This window comes from Chiloscyllium plagiosum, unplaced genomic scaffold, assembly GCF_037043375.1.
Source record: "Chiloscyllium plagiosum isolate Xiang-an unplaced genomic scaffold, Cpla_swu_hap1 HiC_scaffold_24, whole genome shotgun sequence".
Taxonomy (NCBI): Eukaryota; Metazoa; Chordata; class Chondrichthyes; order Orectolobiformes; family Hemiscylliidae; genus Chiloscyllium; species Chiloscyllium plagiosum.
Window position 1 is genome coordinate 45066383 of NW_028270162.1, and position 16428 is coordinate 45082810.

At 44.0% G+C, this 16428-nt stretch overlaps 1 protein-coding gene across 2 annotated transcripts in view; it reads left to right on the forward strand.

Annotated features, from left to right (window-relative positions):
- The first annotated feature begins 13045 nt into the window (after nt 1-13045).
- znrf3 (zinc and ring finger 3) overlaps nt 13046-16428 on the forward strand; it is a 250490-nt gene continuing 247107 nt past the window's right edge. For both annotated transcript variants that reach the window (XM_043715903.2, XM_043715904.2), the window contains exon 1: nt 13046-13506. In XM_043715903.2, the coding sequence (XP_043571838.2) occupies nt 13303-13506 (204 nt within the window). In that variant the 5' untranslated portion in view covers nt 13046-13302. The remainder of the gene's footprint in view (nt 13507-16428) is intronic.

A 16428-nucleotide genomic window follows, 5' to 3' on the forward strand; every position in this document is an offset into this window, starting at 1 on the left:
GATCAGCTACAATACATGAGAGGTCCATTTATAAATCTGAGAACAATGGAGAAGGAGCTATTCTTGAATCTGTTGGTCATGTTTTCAACTTTTGTATCTTCTCCCCAATGGAAGAGGGTGGAAGAGAGTATAACCAGGGTGGGAGGGGTCTTTGATGATGTTGGCTGCTTTCCCTAGACAGCAGTAAGTATACACAATGGAATGAAGGCTGGTGTTTGTAATGGGCTGGGCTGCATTCACAACTCTCTGTAATTTCTTGTGATCTTGGGCATAGCAGTTGCCATACCAAGCTGTGATGCATCCAGATAGGTTGCTTGCTACAGGGTGTCTATAAAAGTTGGTTGGAGTCATTGTGGACACACCAAATTTCTTAAGCCTTCTGAGGAAGTAGAGGCAGTGGTATGCTTCCTTGAATTTAACGCTGATGCGGATGGACCAGGACAGTTTTTTGATGACATTTACTCCTAGGAACTTAAAGGTCTTGACCAACTCCACTTCAACACCAGTGATATAGCCAGGATGTTGTATCTTGAAGGTTTCATTTGTTGGAGTGTACTTGGGTAGAAGGTCTTTTGGGGAGAATGAAATTGAGCGGAAAGTTTCTATGCAACTCAAATAATGTGTCACAAAAATGGAAAAGAAAGTAGGAAGAAGAAGAACATATAAGACTTCTCAATGATGGACAAGAAAATTGACTCAAGGAGAGAAGCTGATCTGATTGCATCCTTCAGAGAGGACATTCGACAGTAGTCATACCCACTTGAACTGATCCCTGACATGATCTCAAGATGACCAGTTTCACCAGTTTCCCACAAGAAAGAGAAGCAAAACCTCATCATCTTCTCACTCCTCTTATTTATATTCATGGGCCTTGGGCTGTGTACATAATAGCTGTTATGTTTCTCTGTAAAGAGCAATTACTGAAGTTCAAGGTAAATAAATACATTTGAAGTGTCCTGAGACATCTTTCAACATTGTGATAGGGAGCCATAATTCTACAGATCTTCATTTTTTCCATTATTTAGTGATACATTGGAAAAATTCAAACATTTCTAACCACCAAACTGAAAAATGACATCCGGAGCATGTTTGAGCAGATGGCAAGATGTACTTCCCCCCTAAAGATAATTTCTCTACATGTTTAAGCACTGCAGTGATGAGTCAATGGTGATCCACATTGCACAAAGTCATGACGTGGATTTTCTGCGAGCAGGAATCCTCTGAGTACATTGAGATTGTGCAAGCCGTGCAGATTATTACGCTTATTCTGAAACCTGCCCTCATTGGTTTCCTTTTTTTGTGAATGAGAAAAGATATATTTCATTAATGTTCTTTCATTGAAGATGCTTCCTCTCACACTGAACTCTGGTGTTACAGGCACCAGCTCTATTCATGCAGTGGTGAAAAGAGGTTATGTCCTTGGTAGGGTCTAGAAAGACTACTAAAAAGAAAGAGTCTAAGCTTTTGATTCAATATTCTGCTGAGTATTTAATGACTAAACCTGACAAGTTGGTACACAGAATCATCTCTCTCCTGTCATGTGGTCTTTTACTCACTTCTGATATATATTAATCATTTATATACTTGAATAGTAAGGCTTTCCTGTCCACCATAGACCGCCTTTACTCCACATAATCAGCCAGTTTTCATCTGCGAGCTGAGATTTTAACTTGCCAATAGTGGATGTTAACCAGATGGCCTCAAAATAACATTGGTGGGTTTGTTATCTGAGGCAGTGCTACCCTGGTCCCAATACACCTGCAGTTATCATCATCCATTAGGGAAACATGAACACAGGCAAAAAAATTAGACAAATACAAACATGAGTTTTTATTTACACAAAGCAAAAGGGTACAGAAATGAAGGCAATAGAGACTGAACTTCAACCCCCACAATGGTAACCAAATTTGGGCATCCTGATCAAGAAACTCCTGACCAGGAATCGGACGCTGCAACTAGTTCTCTTCTATTGGAATGAGGCGTCATTGAGGTTTCTCTCTGGTTTGTAGCATCCATCACAGCTGACCTCTGATGTGGACAATGACAGTCAAAGTCATAGAGTCATAGTCACAGAGATGTACAGCATGGAAACAGACCCTTCCATCCAACCCGTCCATGCCGACCAGATATCCCAACCCAATCTAGTCCCACCTGCCAGGACCCGGCCCATATCCCTCCAAACCCTTCCTTTTCATATACCCATCCAAATGCCTCTTAAATTTTGCTTGATCCATCAGTTCCTCTGCATCTAGGACATCACCTCACTACTTGCTCCAATTGTGCAGAGCTCCATAAACCAGAATGATGCATCCCACTCTGTCCAGATGGTATTTGAGGGGCCCCTGGTCTAGCTAAACCATATTTTTAATAGCCCTCCAACACTGCACTAGTCAAAGCATTGAATCTGTGCCTCACATCAGTTAGGAGGTTTTGCAATGGTGTCACCATGGTTACAGGAAGAATCCAGTGTGCCCCAGTGGTCAGAATGAATCCCATCTTGCTCTCAAACTATGCTTTCAGGTAGCATAGGTAGACATCCTCCAAGATGGCCCTGTGTTGCACATGATGTCCAGATGGTATTTGAGGGGCCCCTGGTCTAGCTAAACCATATTTTTAATAGCCCTCCAACACTGCACTAGTCAAAGCATTGAATCTGTGCCTCACATCAGTTAGGAGGTTTTGCAATGGTGTCACCATGGTTACAGGAAGAATCCAGTGTGCCCCAGTGGTCAGAATGAATCCCATCTTGCTCTCAAACTATGCTTTCAGGTAGCATAGGTAGACATCCTCCAAGATGGCCCTGTGTTGCACATGAGTGAATGTGACAAGATGCACCAGGATGGCATTTTGGGGCCCACAGTTTGCTGGCATTATTTCATTAGGTCCAGGCTTCCAGGTGAACATTCTCATCGCCAAAACAGCAGGACAGCCTCTGAGCTATCCAAGATGTTAAAATTGAAACTAAAGCAAAAATCGCTGTTGAAACTCGACAGGTTTGGCAGCATAGGAGAAAGTGAGGACTGCACATATTGGAGATCAGAGTCGAAATGTGTGATGCGGGAAAGGCACAGCCGGTCAGTCAGCATCCAAGGAGAAAGAAGGTCGATGTTTTGAGCATAAGCTCTTCATCAGGAATGTGGGGGTGGCCCAAGGGAGCTGAGAGATAAATGGGAGGGGGGTGGGGTTTGGGGGAAGGTGGCTGGGAATGCATAAGGTAGATGGAGGTGGGGATGAAGGTGATAGATTGGAGAGGAGGGTGGAGTGAATAGGTGGGAAGGAAGATGGATAGGAAGGACAGTTCAAGAGGGCGGTGCTAAGTTGGAAGTTTGGATCTGGGATAAGGTTGGAAGGAGGGGAAGTGAAGAAACTGGTGAAATCTATATTGACCTCATATAGTTGGAGGGTCCCAAGGCAGAAGATGAGGCATTCTTCCTCCAGGCATCGGGTGGCTAGAGCTTGGCGGTGGAGGAGGCCCAGGACTTGCATGTTTTTGACAGAGTGAAAGGCGGAGTTAGAGTGTTCAGCCACAGGGCAGTGGGGTTGTTTGGTGCGTGTGTCCCAGAGATGTCCTCTGAAACATTCCGCAAGTTGGTGTCCTGTCTCCCCAATGTAGAGGAAACCACATTGAGAGCAACAGACACAGTAAATGGTGTGCATGTAAGTACAGATACATCTTTGTTGAATGTGGAAGGATGGAGGTGAGGGGGGAGGTGTGGGCACAGGTTTTACACTTCTTGTGGCGGCATAGGAAGGTGCCGGGAGTGGACGGTGGGTTGTTGGGGGCTGTGGACCTAACAAGGGAGTTGCGGAGGGAATGATCTCTGCGGAATACAGATAGGAGTGAGGAGGGAAATATATCCAGGGTGGTAGGGTCTGTTTGTAAGTGGCGGAAATGGCGGAAGATGATGTGATGTATCTGGAGGCAACATGCCTAGAAAGAATGAAAGTTAGCATTTCTGGTCCAGGGACTCACCTCCAGAGTTTATTTTATATTAAAATTGATCCCAATGGTTCATGTTGTTCTTGGAAATGCAAGAATTTTTTTTAAAATTCACTTGTGGGACATAGGCATTGTCGGCTGGGCCAGTATTTAGTTGCCATTGAGAAGGTGGTGATGAGCTGCCTTCTTGAACCGCTGTAATCCATGTACTGTAGATAGATCCATGATGCTGTTAGGCTAGGAATTCCAGGATCTTGACCCAGCCACAGCGAAGGAACAGTGATGTATTACCAAATCAGGATGGTGGGTGACTTGGGGAGGAATTTGCAGGTGGTGTTCCCATGTATCTGCTGCCTTTGCCCTTCTAGATGGAAGGTGTTGAATTTCTGCACTACACCTTGCAGATGGTACACACTGCTGCATTACAGAAATTCACCAAAGATCCTTAGACATCTAGGCTTACAATTCCTCTTTCCCTAACCCTGAAATTGATTTTGTATCATCCATTTACAGTAATCTCTCCAACAACTGAGGTGAAATCAACTCGTTCAGAACAGACCATAGCTTTAATCCTCTACCTAAGCAAGTTACCTTGCTGATAGTTGCTATTTTGGGGCTCAAACACCAGCTGCTGACAAAGAGAAAAAGTAGACAGTCTGGTTTACTGAAAATGTGCTTATAATTAACCATGGTGCATCTTTTTTTAAATGTAAAAACATTGCAATTTCCAGGTTAGATGGTGTGACATCAATCCCTGTCCATGGAATGACTCACCAATTTTATGCTTTTCAACTTGATTGTCCCCTTCAGTGTTTTTGTGTAGTTACCTTTTTTCTCTCGATAATAAGGGGTGTATCTACATGTAATATGACAAACCTAGAGTACTGTGCAGAATCACATATCATGGGATTAAAAGCCTGGATCATTCTTAAGCTGGCAGCTTTTTATGAGGTCTACAACAGCTTTTCTGAAACTGCTGGTCAGTTTTCATTACGTTTCTCAATTGACATCTACAAGTTACAGGGCCAAAAGCATGATGGAATGTTTTGCAATGATTTGATGAGTGCAGCTCCAATAACACTGCAAAAGCTCGACACCATTCAGAACGTGGCAGTCTGCTTGATCGGCACCCCATTTACCATGTCAGTCGTTCAGCCCCTCCACTACTGCAGCACGGTGGCAGTAGTGTGCACCATGCAAAACCTTCCAATAAATAGCCAAACCAGTAACCTCTAGCACACTGAAGGACAAGAGTAGCAGTCATGCACAAGCACTGTCCACCTGTACGTTTCCCTCCACATATTCTGACTTGAAACCCCATCACTGTTCCTGAACACTGGTTGGGTCAGAATCCAGGAATGAATACTCAACAGCACTGTGAGTGTACCTATACTTTACGGACTTTCATATTTCATGTGGATGGCTCACCTGCACCTGGTCAAAAAAAATTAGATATCAGCCACAAGTGCTGACTTTGCCGGAATCAAGAAAGAATATTTTTTTAAAATGAGCACTGGATAAACGAGCTAAGCCACAAGGAGTATTATTTCCAAAATTATAACAGCAACAATACAGCAAAAGCACTTTGCTGACTGCGAGTTGTCTTCAAGTCTTGAATGGTACAATATAAATGGAAAGCCTCTCTCTCTTTTCCTGCATGTTTAACCCCACCTCTTTGAATAAAATCAAATAAAAAGGCTCTGTTATCACACCAGAAGAGAACTGTAAACTTTGGGTATTTCCAGAAGCTAAGTTCTACTTTTTCATTTTCTCCTTCCCACTTCAGGCCCCTCCCCAGGACTCAGAGCACACAAATCCAGACTAACACTTCAGTGTAATACTGAGCAAATTTTCCACTATCAGAGATACTGCATTTTCACTCAAGCATTAAATTGTTTACCCAGATGTAGATGAAAAACTACTTATTTTTTGAAGATTTCTTAGCTATATGGCTCAACAAATTCAACCAAAACAGATCAAGAAATCAATTATTTTAGTGCTGCATGTGAGATTTTGCTGTACTCAAATTGTCACTTTTGCCTACATATCAGTGATTGTACTTAAAAAAAAGATTGATTATGGTCTGCTTTAAGAAGTCCTGAGCAAATGAATGATACTATGTACATCTTCTGTGTTTTCCAGTATGTAAGTTTCCATCCCATGTCCAGTAGTTCAATGTTAGATTAGTGTGGAACACAACAGGATGAAACAACTGTATCTTTACTAACCTTCAAAACACTGCACAAGTTCAAATGACAATACAAATATTAATGGAATAAACTGCAAACCCAATATAACATGAGCTATCACTGTTATTGTTGCTACAATCAAAACCTAAATTAAATTGTTTCACATTGCTTTGTACCTGTGATATCAGTGTAACAGTCTTCCTTATCTCCACATTATTGGAAGTGTTGTACAGATAAGATGTACACTTTATGTAGCTCTTACTGCAGCTCTTTTAACTTGTTTATCTTCTCCCAGTTTTTAAACTGCAAAACAAAGTGATAGTGCCAAAGGGGAGTGGTGACACATAAACTGTTCCCTGCACTGTTAAGTGCCATGTTGTCAGAGATACCAGACAGAGGCCAAGATGACTATCCTGCCATCTATGCCCACATCCTGTGAACAAATGTCAAATATCCTGCCTGAGAGATGGTGCTGCATACAGCCCATAATGCAAGCTTGAAAAGGAAAGCATGCACAGTTATATAGAACCTTCCATGTTTTTAGGAAGTCACAAAGAGCTTCACAGCCAATTAAGCAATTTTGAGGTGTAGCAATTAGCATAACATAGGAAGATGCAGAGGTGAAATTTTATGCAGTAAACTCCCATAAACAGCAATGACCAGACAATAGAAACAAAAACGGTTGAAAATATTCAGCATGTCAGGCAGCATTTATGGAGGGAGAAAAACAGAGTTAATGTTACAAATAGATGATCTTACCTGTTTTAGTGATGCTGATTGAAAGATAACTATTGACCAGAACACCATGGAGAACCATTTGGTATGCTTTCCTTTATTGGTCAGAGCATTGAGTATAGGAGTTGGGAGGTCATGTTGCAGCTGTACAGGACATTGGTTAGACTACTTTTGGAATATTTTGTGCAATTCTACTCTCCCTCCTATAGGAAAGATGTTGTGAAACTTGAAAGGATTCAGAAAAGATTTACAAGGCTGCTGACAGGGTTGGAGGATTGGAGCTATAGGGAGAGGCTGAATAGGCTAGGGCTGTTTTCCCAGGAGTGTCGGAAGCTGAGGGGTGATCTTATAGAGGTTTATAAAATCATGAGGGACATGGATAGGGTAAGTAGACAAGGTCCTTTTTCCGTAGTGGAGGAGTCTAGAACTAAAGGGTCGGAGGGAAAAAAATTTTAAAGTGACCTAAGGGGCAACTTTTTCACATAGAGAATGGTGCAGATGTGGACTTAGTGGCCAAAGGAAGTGGTGGAGACTGATACAATTACAACATTTAAAAGGCATCTGGATGAGTATATGAATAGGAAGGGTTTAGAGGGATATGTAAAGAGGGTGCTGGTAAATGGGACTAAATTAGGTTAGGATATCTGGTCAGCATGGATGAGTTAGACCGAAGGGTCTGTTTCCGTGCTGTACATCTCCATGACTCTAAGTTCTTTGAAATAGTACCATTCTGTCCACTTGTGAAAGCAGACAGGATCTCGGTTTAGCGCCTCACTTTAGCGCCTGACCAGTTGCTGGTCAGAGCAACTGAGGCAGATCCTGTGCTCTCCGCATGGCCATGAACACATCCTTCCAGCAGGGGTCACTGCATAGTGATCAGGAATGTCAGCCCCGGCTACTTTCTCATTTTTTCCCAGTTTAGCAGGTAACTCCTGCCAATTATAACCAGTGCCACCACACCCGTCTCTCACCCGCTGACATCAGACAAATCCACGCTGGCAGAAAATCAAACTGCCAGCGGAAAAGACCACGTTTTGACAATGGTGAAGCAATAAATATTCTATGGAACTGGTTAATTCAGAGAAGGAGGTTACCAGCCTTTTATGGAACAGCAAAATTGTAAAACATGACAGCATGCTTAACTTTTACGATATGCCATCAACACCAAATCATTCCAAACAGGAAGGCAAACAGTCTCGTGTCCCCCCCCACCAACCCAAACCAACAAATTCCATTGAACTTTGCAAAAAGAGTGTGAGAGGACTTGGGATGTAAATGCAACTGAATTTGATTATCAGCAAATTAGTTTCTGCATTGTTTTAAAATAAAACGTAATACAATGCTGGTTGTCCCAACTGAGGAAGACTGGTAGCTAATGGGAGGGACTTTCTAAAAAAAACTCCCTAAATCAGAGGCCAGATCAAAGGATACCGCTGCACTCTCAATTCCCTCTGTAATCTGTCCGTCTGCAACTTCAAAACGTTCACAAGGAGAAATAAAACGCCGCTTTCAAATTTATTTGACTCTTATTTGCTCTGCAAAAACGCAAGTTTTTAAAATCCCCCTTGTAAAGAGGGTTTGTGGAACCGAATGTGTTCTTCTCTCTCCCATGTTCTGTCATGTGTTGAGTGACTGCGTGCACTGCAAGTGGCTCTTTTTTGTTGCCTGTTTCGCGGAGAAAAGGGGAGGATAGTTGCAGCATTAAAATAGTGGACAACACATTCATTAACAGGAGCCTTCCCTCCCCACCCCGTGGCCTGTTTACAGGGTGAATTCAGTCACCGTTTAACAACAACGCTATGAGTTACACTGTAGGCGCATGCGGTTGACTGTACATTTGTTGTAAGCTGGTAATGCTCCCAAATGCAGCAAGTCCGTGCCTTCACCTTTCCCAACTCGCAGGAAGAATAGACCAACCTGCTGTTCTCCGTGTGGCCGTGTAACGTGCTGCTGCACCAGAGCATCCACAGGCAGTTAGCAAGAGGCGGTGTTCATTTCTTCATAAAACAATATTTGTCCTGGCTCAGTTCAAAAAGAAGTTCAAAGAGAGCTCGAGGAGGTTTCGGGCCAATTAATTCTCATTCAAATTATTTGCGAATATATTAAGCACAACGATGAAAGGGCGCAATTTCATAAATGGACAAAGAAAGTTCCCCAATTTTATTCTGTGGAAGGTGCTTTTCATTATAAGAGCCCTGCCATTAATTCACTTGCTGCTTAGATTAATCCATGATTTGGAGATGCCAGTGTTGGACTGGGCTGTACAAAGTTAAAAATCACACACCAGGTTATAGTCCAACAGGTTTATTTGGAAGCACTAGCTTTCGGAGCGCTGCTCCTTCATCAGGTGGTTGTGGAGGGTTCGATCGTAACACAGAATTTATAGCAAAAAATTGACAGTGTGATGTAACTGAAATTATACATTGAAAAATACCTTGATTGTCTGTTGAGTCTTTCATCTGTTCGAATTTCACTTCTTTCATGTGTAAATCACAAAACCTTTTATTTTAAAGTTGCATTCTCAGGTTAGCTGTAACCAGGGAACGTAACAGTTGAGGACTATACGTTTACTCTCCCATTTACTCATTCTATGGTCGCAACTATTCTTTCTTGTACATTTTAAACGATACTGGTTCATGCAGCTTTCTGCCAATAATGTAACCGCGATACAATGTGCGCTTTGTTGGATGGATAAGGAAAACTCTGGAAGAATATCTGCATTCCCTAGCGACCGATTCCATCCCTTGCACCAAATACTCGGAGATGCCGGTGTTCGATTGGGGTGGACAAAGTTAAACATCACACAACACCAGGTTAGAGTCCAACAGGTTCGTTTGGAAGCACTAGCTTTCGGAGCGCTGCTCCTTCACAACCACCTGATGAAGGAGCAGCGCTCCGAAAGCTAGTGCTTCCAATTAAACCTGCTGGACTCTAACCTGGTGTTGCGTGATGTTTAACCTTTGCAACCAGCAGAGCCTAAAGTAATAATTCGTCATTTCAGAAGTACATAAGACCCAGAGGTGAGCTCAGATGCCATCATGGTTCCGGGGTTAGCATTGCTGCCTCACAGCACCAGGTTCGATTCCAGCCTCGGGTCTGTGTGGAGTTTGCACATTCTCCGCGTGTCTGCATGGGTTTCCTCCCACAGTCACAATGATGTGCAGGTTGGGTGAATTGGCCATGCTAAATTGCCCATAGTGATAGGTATATTACTCAGAGGGGGGGTGGGTTACTCTTCGGAGGGTCCGTGTGGACTGGTTGGGCCAAATGGTCTGTTTCTGCACTGTAGGGAATCTAATGACCCAGAGGTGAGCTCAGAGTACAGATGCCATCACTAAGATTATCTCCTTAGCATTGCCTGCTTGACCTTATCCCAACTCATTTGCTGCACCGTCCTCACCCAGGGTGATGTTACCTCTGGATTCCACTATTCCAGCACACACACAGCTGCTTTTCCAAAGTCTACCTTCCCTAAACGTGAATCATCCAAAAACAAACTGTCACCTTACTGGCAGCAGCTCCCCTGTTGACTCCTGGTCAAGTTACATCCTAATTTTCAAATGTTAATCTTGCCTTTCAAATGCCTCTGTGGCCTTGTTCCATCCCATCTGTGGAATGTCATCTTGCCCACAGCCTGACATATCTGTTCCCTTCTACTTTCGCCTCTTGAGCACCCGTGATATTACTGACCGTCAGGCCTCCGAGTTCCTTCCCTACTCTTCTCCACTTTCCTGTTGAAAACCTACCCCATCTATCAGAGTTTTGATCATTTGGCATCACGAGGTCTTTGTCATATTTTATCATTTTATCTTTGTCATTCCTGATGAAGAGCTTTTGCCCGAAACGTCGATTTTCCTGCTCCTCGGATGCTGCCTGACCTGCTGTGTTTTTCCAGCACCACTCTAATCTTGACTCTAATCTCCAGCATCTGCAGTACACACTTCCGCTTCTTTGTCATATTTTAACAGCGTCTCCACAAAGAGCCTGGAGGGTTTCCTGAAATGAAAGGTGCTGTATAAGTTATTGTGTAAATGTTTGCTAGGTGGACGCTGAATCAATCAATCCCAACTGAGGAAGCTTTCATACATGATTAAATGTTTCATTATCCAATGTAATGCCAATTAAAAGCCTCATCCATGCCAGTTATGTGTCTAGGCTTGACTATTCCAGTGCATTCCTGGCCCACCTCCAATATTCTGCCCTCATGTGAAACTCAATTTCCCACGTCCAAACTGACTCCAAGTCTGATTCACCCACCATTCGATGTTTGCTGACCTACATTAATAATGTATGGCTTAGCAACATTCTCATTTTAAAATTCCTTCGACTTCCTCAAATCCCTCTCAATCCTTGCTGCGCACTATCACTGTAATGTGTCTCAGCCTCGAACCTCCCCCGGGATATCTGTCCGCTAATTGTCGCATCCACCATTGTTGGCCATGCTGTGCTGTTGAGATTCTCAACTCTGAAATTCCGCAACGTCCAACACCCCTCCCCCCCCCTTCAAATTCCTCCAACTCACTCCCCTACCAGATGCCCCTCAAACCCCACCTCTTTGGCAAGACTTTCGGACCCCAGTCTCAATATTTCCTTGTGTGACTCTCATTTTTATTTTACAAAGTCCCTTGGTCATTTTACTGTTTTCAAAGACAGTGTGTAAATACCAGTTGTGTTTCTTCACAATGTACTCATTCATTTTTGATCATGAAAATATCTACTTTTGCAAAGGAGGTCTGGAGAGAGATGCAGTGATTTTGTCAGGGTGAGTGCCAAGCAGTGCTGAGACCAGGGTTAGGCAGCAAGTTAATCATTCCCTGCAGCTACAGTGAAAGATGCATTTTGGTCTTTGTGTGCGATTATCGACCAACCAAGTGTTGCAGTTTGGCACATTCCACCGATCAGGGTATATGTTAAGCGATGCACCAAAGCTAGGGACAGCCACTGTAGAGGCCTAATGGGGAACAGCTGAAGTTTGCAACTGCATACAGAAAGAGCTGGTGAAACTCAGCAGGTTTGGCAGCATCCAAGAGAAGTAAGCAGATTCAAGTTTCTGGTTGGATTCATATCCACAGGACTCGAAACTGCTTTCTTCCCACAGATGCTGTCAGACCTGCTGAGCTTCACCTGCAATTTCTGGGTTTTTTTCATTTCAGATCTACAACATCTTCAATTCTTCATCACCGTCTAAGGTTCTTCAGCCACAGTGCGCTAACGAAACTGTCTCGAACACCGAACTGAATTCCTCGGCATGGAGTGTGTAGAGTAAATATTATGTGTGGTACAATTGTATTAAGATATCTAGGAATGTAACATGTTCAATGGAGAAAAATTGAATTGTATTGTCCTTCTAACAATATTTGAGTTGAACTTTTTTTTTGGAAGGTGTTTCTCCAAATGTTACAATCAAAGTTTTTTTTAAGCACCAATACAGATCTATTCTGGGACCCTGAATCTGCTATATCTTTGGAAGTAAACTCAACATTATTTAGGATTAGTGATGCTGGAAGAGCACAGCAGTTTCGGGCGAAGGGCTTTTGCCCGAAACGTCGATTTCGAAGCTCCTTGGATGCTGCCTGAACTGCTGTGCTCTTCCAACACCACTAATCCAGAATCTGGTTTCCAGCATCCGCAGTCATTGTTTTTACCTCAACATTATTTAGCTTGAGGGAAAAGGCCGTTCATTCCCTCCTACGTGTGTCTAAAAAGGATCCCCATTTGACACCCCCAGGGCCTGCAATGGATCCCGTTGTGAAGAATCAGATTCCCCCTAACCTTACACTGCCGCCTTCCCCAGGTGTGCATGCAACGCTGAGGCTGAGCTCGATCAAGTTTTGTTCGAAAGCGAACGGGCGGCGCGATTTGCAGAAACCTGGGACGGAAAATGCACCCTCTTCACGCCTTGGCTGAGCCTGAGCTAGTGCAGGGGGAAGGAAGGCTCAGCAAAGGGGAACTTCGCGCTGTTAATTAAATTAGCAACGAGAGAGAGAGAGAGAGATTAAACAAAATAGCCACGCAGGAATGGCTGGGGTTGGAGCCGTGCGTTAGAGAGAGAGAGAGAAAAGTGAAGGGGTCAGAAAGATTGGTGGGTGGGGATAACCCTGCCTCGATCACGTGTCGGATCAAAGCCGGGTGCCGCCTTGTGGAGCCAGAGAGAGAGAGAGGAGTGTGAGAGTAGTGGAGAGAGGATTTCAGAGCCGTGTCATTGACATGGTGATAAGTCTGACCGTGTAGGCAAGGAGGAAACATTAACTCCCGAGATATCTTCGCTATTGTCTAACCTTTAAGCAGCGGGCGGAGGAAAGGAAGTCAACATCTAGATGGATATGTGTTTGTGAGAAGAGGAACAAACCGGGGCGGGGGGGGAACTGAAAGTCAGACTCGCCCAGGATTGAATTAATCAGAAATTATGCCTCGATCGGCGTTGCTGCAGCCAGCGAGATGATGTTGAGGGGTGCTGAGGGATTGCTGTTGGGAGTGCTGCTGGCCGCGCTTGGCTCACTCTGCGCCAAGGAGACTGCTTTTGTGGAGGTGGTGCTGTTCGAGTCCAGTCCCAATGGGGAATATACAACTTTCACAACCGACTTGCAAGGACGTTTCTCCCGGGCAGGAGCCACCATCAGCGCCGAGGGAGAGATTGTGCAGGTAAAACTGTTACAACGCCACCAACAAAAAAGGGAATCAAACTTCCCTCTCCCAAACAGAATGCCTCGGACTTGGGGGCACCCCCACACACACACACACAAGCCAGCCTGGAGCTTTAATTTTAAAAAAAGTTTAGTTGCTGTGAGTGAAGTTCTGAACAAGATGGCTCACCGCTGCCTGGAGTTAGCGTGAACGGGGGTTCAAATCCATCAGTTTATCACTGGTGTCCCGGAGTTTATTGATCTCTGTGTCAACAGTCCCTGTCTAAACCGGTCAACTGGAATGGGACAAAGTTTGTTTAATAATTTTCCAAGATGCAGTGGTTGGGGTGGGGGGAGAGGTTTTTTTTTGGGGGGGGGGGAGCGGAATGGTTGAAAAGTTGTCCCAGGAGGTGTTTGAAGTTCAGATGCAATGTTTAATTTGTCGTTTTGCTGCAGTTATAACGATGCGTGCTGTTTGAATGCCTTATCGCTCAGTGCCCTGTGCAGTTGCAGTGAGCTGTGGCTGCAGTGCACGTGTTTGCTGGGCTGGGTCCGGGGGGTGGGGGGGGGCACGGTGCGGAGAGTTGACACGGGTGCAAGATTGTCAGGTGGACATTTTGAATTTGTTGAGGGGTTTTGCGCCTTTTTTTAAAAAATAAAGAAAATCAAGGTCACAAAGGAAACCCCCTCCCCATTTCTTCAGGACTAAGGAGTACTCCTGGGGCCAAAGAGGTGGTTTGAACAGACCTATTTGGAGATTTCGCTGGATCAGAGCAGGGGAGCGTGTTGTTTCATTAATTCACAGCAACAGATTACCATGACAACTGCTAACACGGCCATTTAACCATTATTATTAACCTGTGGGGATTTTCTTTCCCCCCTCACCCGCCACCAACCCCCCCCCCCCCCCTTCCCAAACTGACCCCCTCCCTCCAAAAATGCGCTGATTTGAGTCGTCAGTCCTTTTTTCGATTTGCTCTCTGATCTGGCACTGCCATTGAAGTTTTCAAAAGCACGGGCGGCTAATTGCATCAAAACATCAGGGGAAGTTCCTTCCCAAAATCAGACCCCCCCCCCCCCCCCCCCTTGGTTGTTGATGTTGTCGATGTTGTCGATGTTGTCGATGTTGTCTTGGTTGGTGAGAGTTAGTGAGAGAGCAGCTGGTCCCTCCGTACCAAGGGTTCCCAACGTGTTAACAATGTGTGCAGCCTAGAGATTCCTCACTGGCACGTCCCATTATCCGCCCCCCCCCCCCCCCAAAAAAACAAAAACAACAGCCAGTTAGGCATTGGGAGGTAAGAGTAACTTTCCCACCCCCATCCCAATCGCTGGATCAAAGTCGCTTGTTCTACACTCTGGTCCACCGGCTAATAAATCGCTCCTTTTGTAACTCAATCCAACTCCAGATGAGGGAAAAAAAACCCTATTATTAGTGGTTTGTTTCAGTTGCTGAAGCGTGAGAGAGTGAAACTCACCTTTTGATCAAGAGTAAACATGTCTCGATTTTTAAAACCTTCCCCCCCCCCCAAAAAAAAAAATGGCAAGGGCTGCTTGTTATTGATTTGCAGTTTCTTTTGGGGGGTGTTGAATTTGATTTCTCTTGCAGTTAAATCCAGAGTTTGTTCAAAGAAATTAGCTTCACCTCAACTCGAATTGTTCAGATGAAGCTTACCTTGCCGTAGGGTAACTGTCTTGTTATGAATCCCCCCCCCCCCCCCAAATCAGTTTACACTCTTAAAAACCGAAAGAAGTGCGGATGTTCTGAATCCGAAACAAAAACAGAAATTGCTGGAAAAGCTCAGCAGGTCTGGCAGCATCCGTGGAGAGAAGTCCGAGGTTACGTTTCGGCTCCGGCGACCCTTCCTCGGAACAGTTTTTGTTTCACTTTGTTCTTTTTTTTTAAAAAACAAAGTTTAATTAAATCTCTGGCTATGCACTAACCAGCAGGCCGTATGGAAATCATAGAAAGTGGCGGGGCGGGAGGGGGAGAGAAGGTGGGAAGAGATGACCTGATCCTGGGTAGTCAGGGAAACTGACCTGAAATCACCAAGCACATTTATTGAGGAATAACAACACCAGCGGGAGATTTTAAGTTTCATAAACCACTTTAGATTTTCCTTTATTTCTTGAGAGGGAGGGGAAAAAGTGTGAAAGATCTCTTTCCTCCCCCCCCCCCCCCTCTTCTGGCAACGATTTAATAACTGTCATTGCGACGTTAAAACTGTCCTCGCCTTCAAAGCTTGAAGTTAAATCCGGTTTGTCTAGACGCACATCAAAGTAATCCCAATTCAAACATCAAAGGTAGGTTCACACACACACACACACAAAACCCTCCGCAGAGTTCACCGTCTGCACAAGAACATTTTAAAAAAAAACAAAAAAAAGACGTTTGTTACTTTTTCACAGTTGGGTTGTCATAGACTTTTTATTATTATTTCGAAAAAGAAACTTTGAAATCCTCAGCCCCGGGAAGAGTCTCTAAGAGTGAATGGAATGATTAAACCGCAGTGCTGAGAGGGACTATATCTTTCTCAAAAAGCATTTGCCTGCGAGATAAAAGTTGAATTGTTAACTGCTGAACGTGCGCTGCATCAAGTACAAGGGCTTAGAAGCTGGGGAATTTTCAAGGTCAGTTCGCTATCTAAGTACCCTAAAGCTTAATATAGGTTATCTATTTGAATAATCCACTCATTTACTGCCACTTAGATCTTCTGCTTATGGTGGAGGATTTGCAATGAATGTTTGCACTTGGTAGAATCCTCCCCTTGGTCTCTGGCTGTAAATTCATTCCAAACTTTCTGATCAAATTCTATCTCACTAAGACACAAAGCAAAATGGTGCTCTGGCAATGATTGTGCTGAAGAGGCACACAGTTTATTTTAAAGTTTTGTTGGTTTAAGTCAATAATGGATAGTTCTGATTTGTTTATTCCATGCAACCA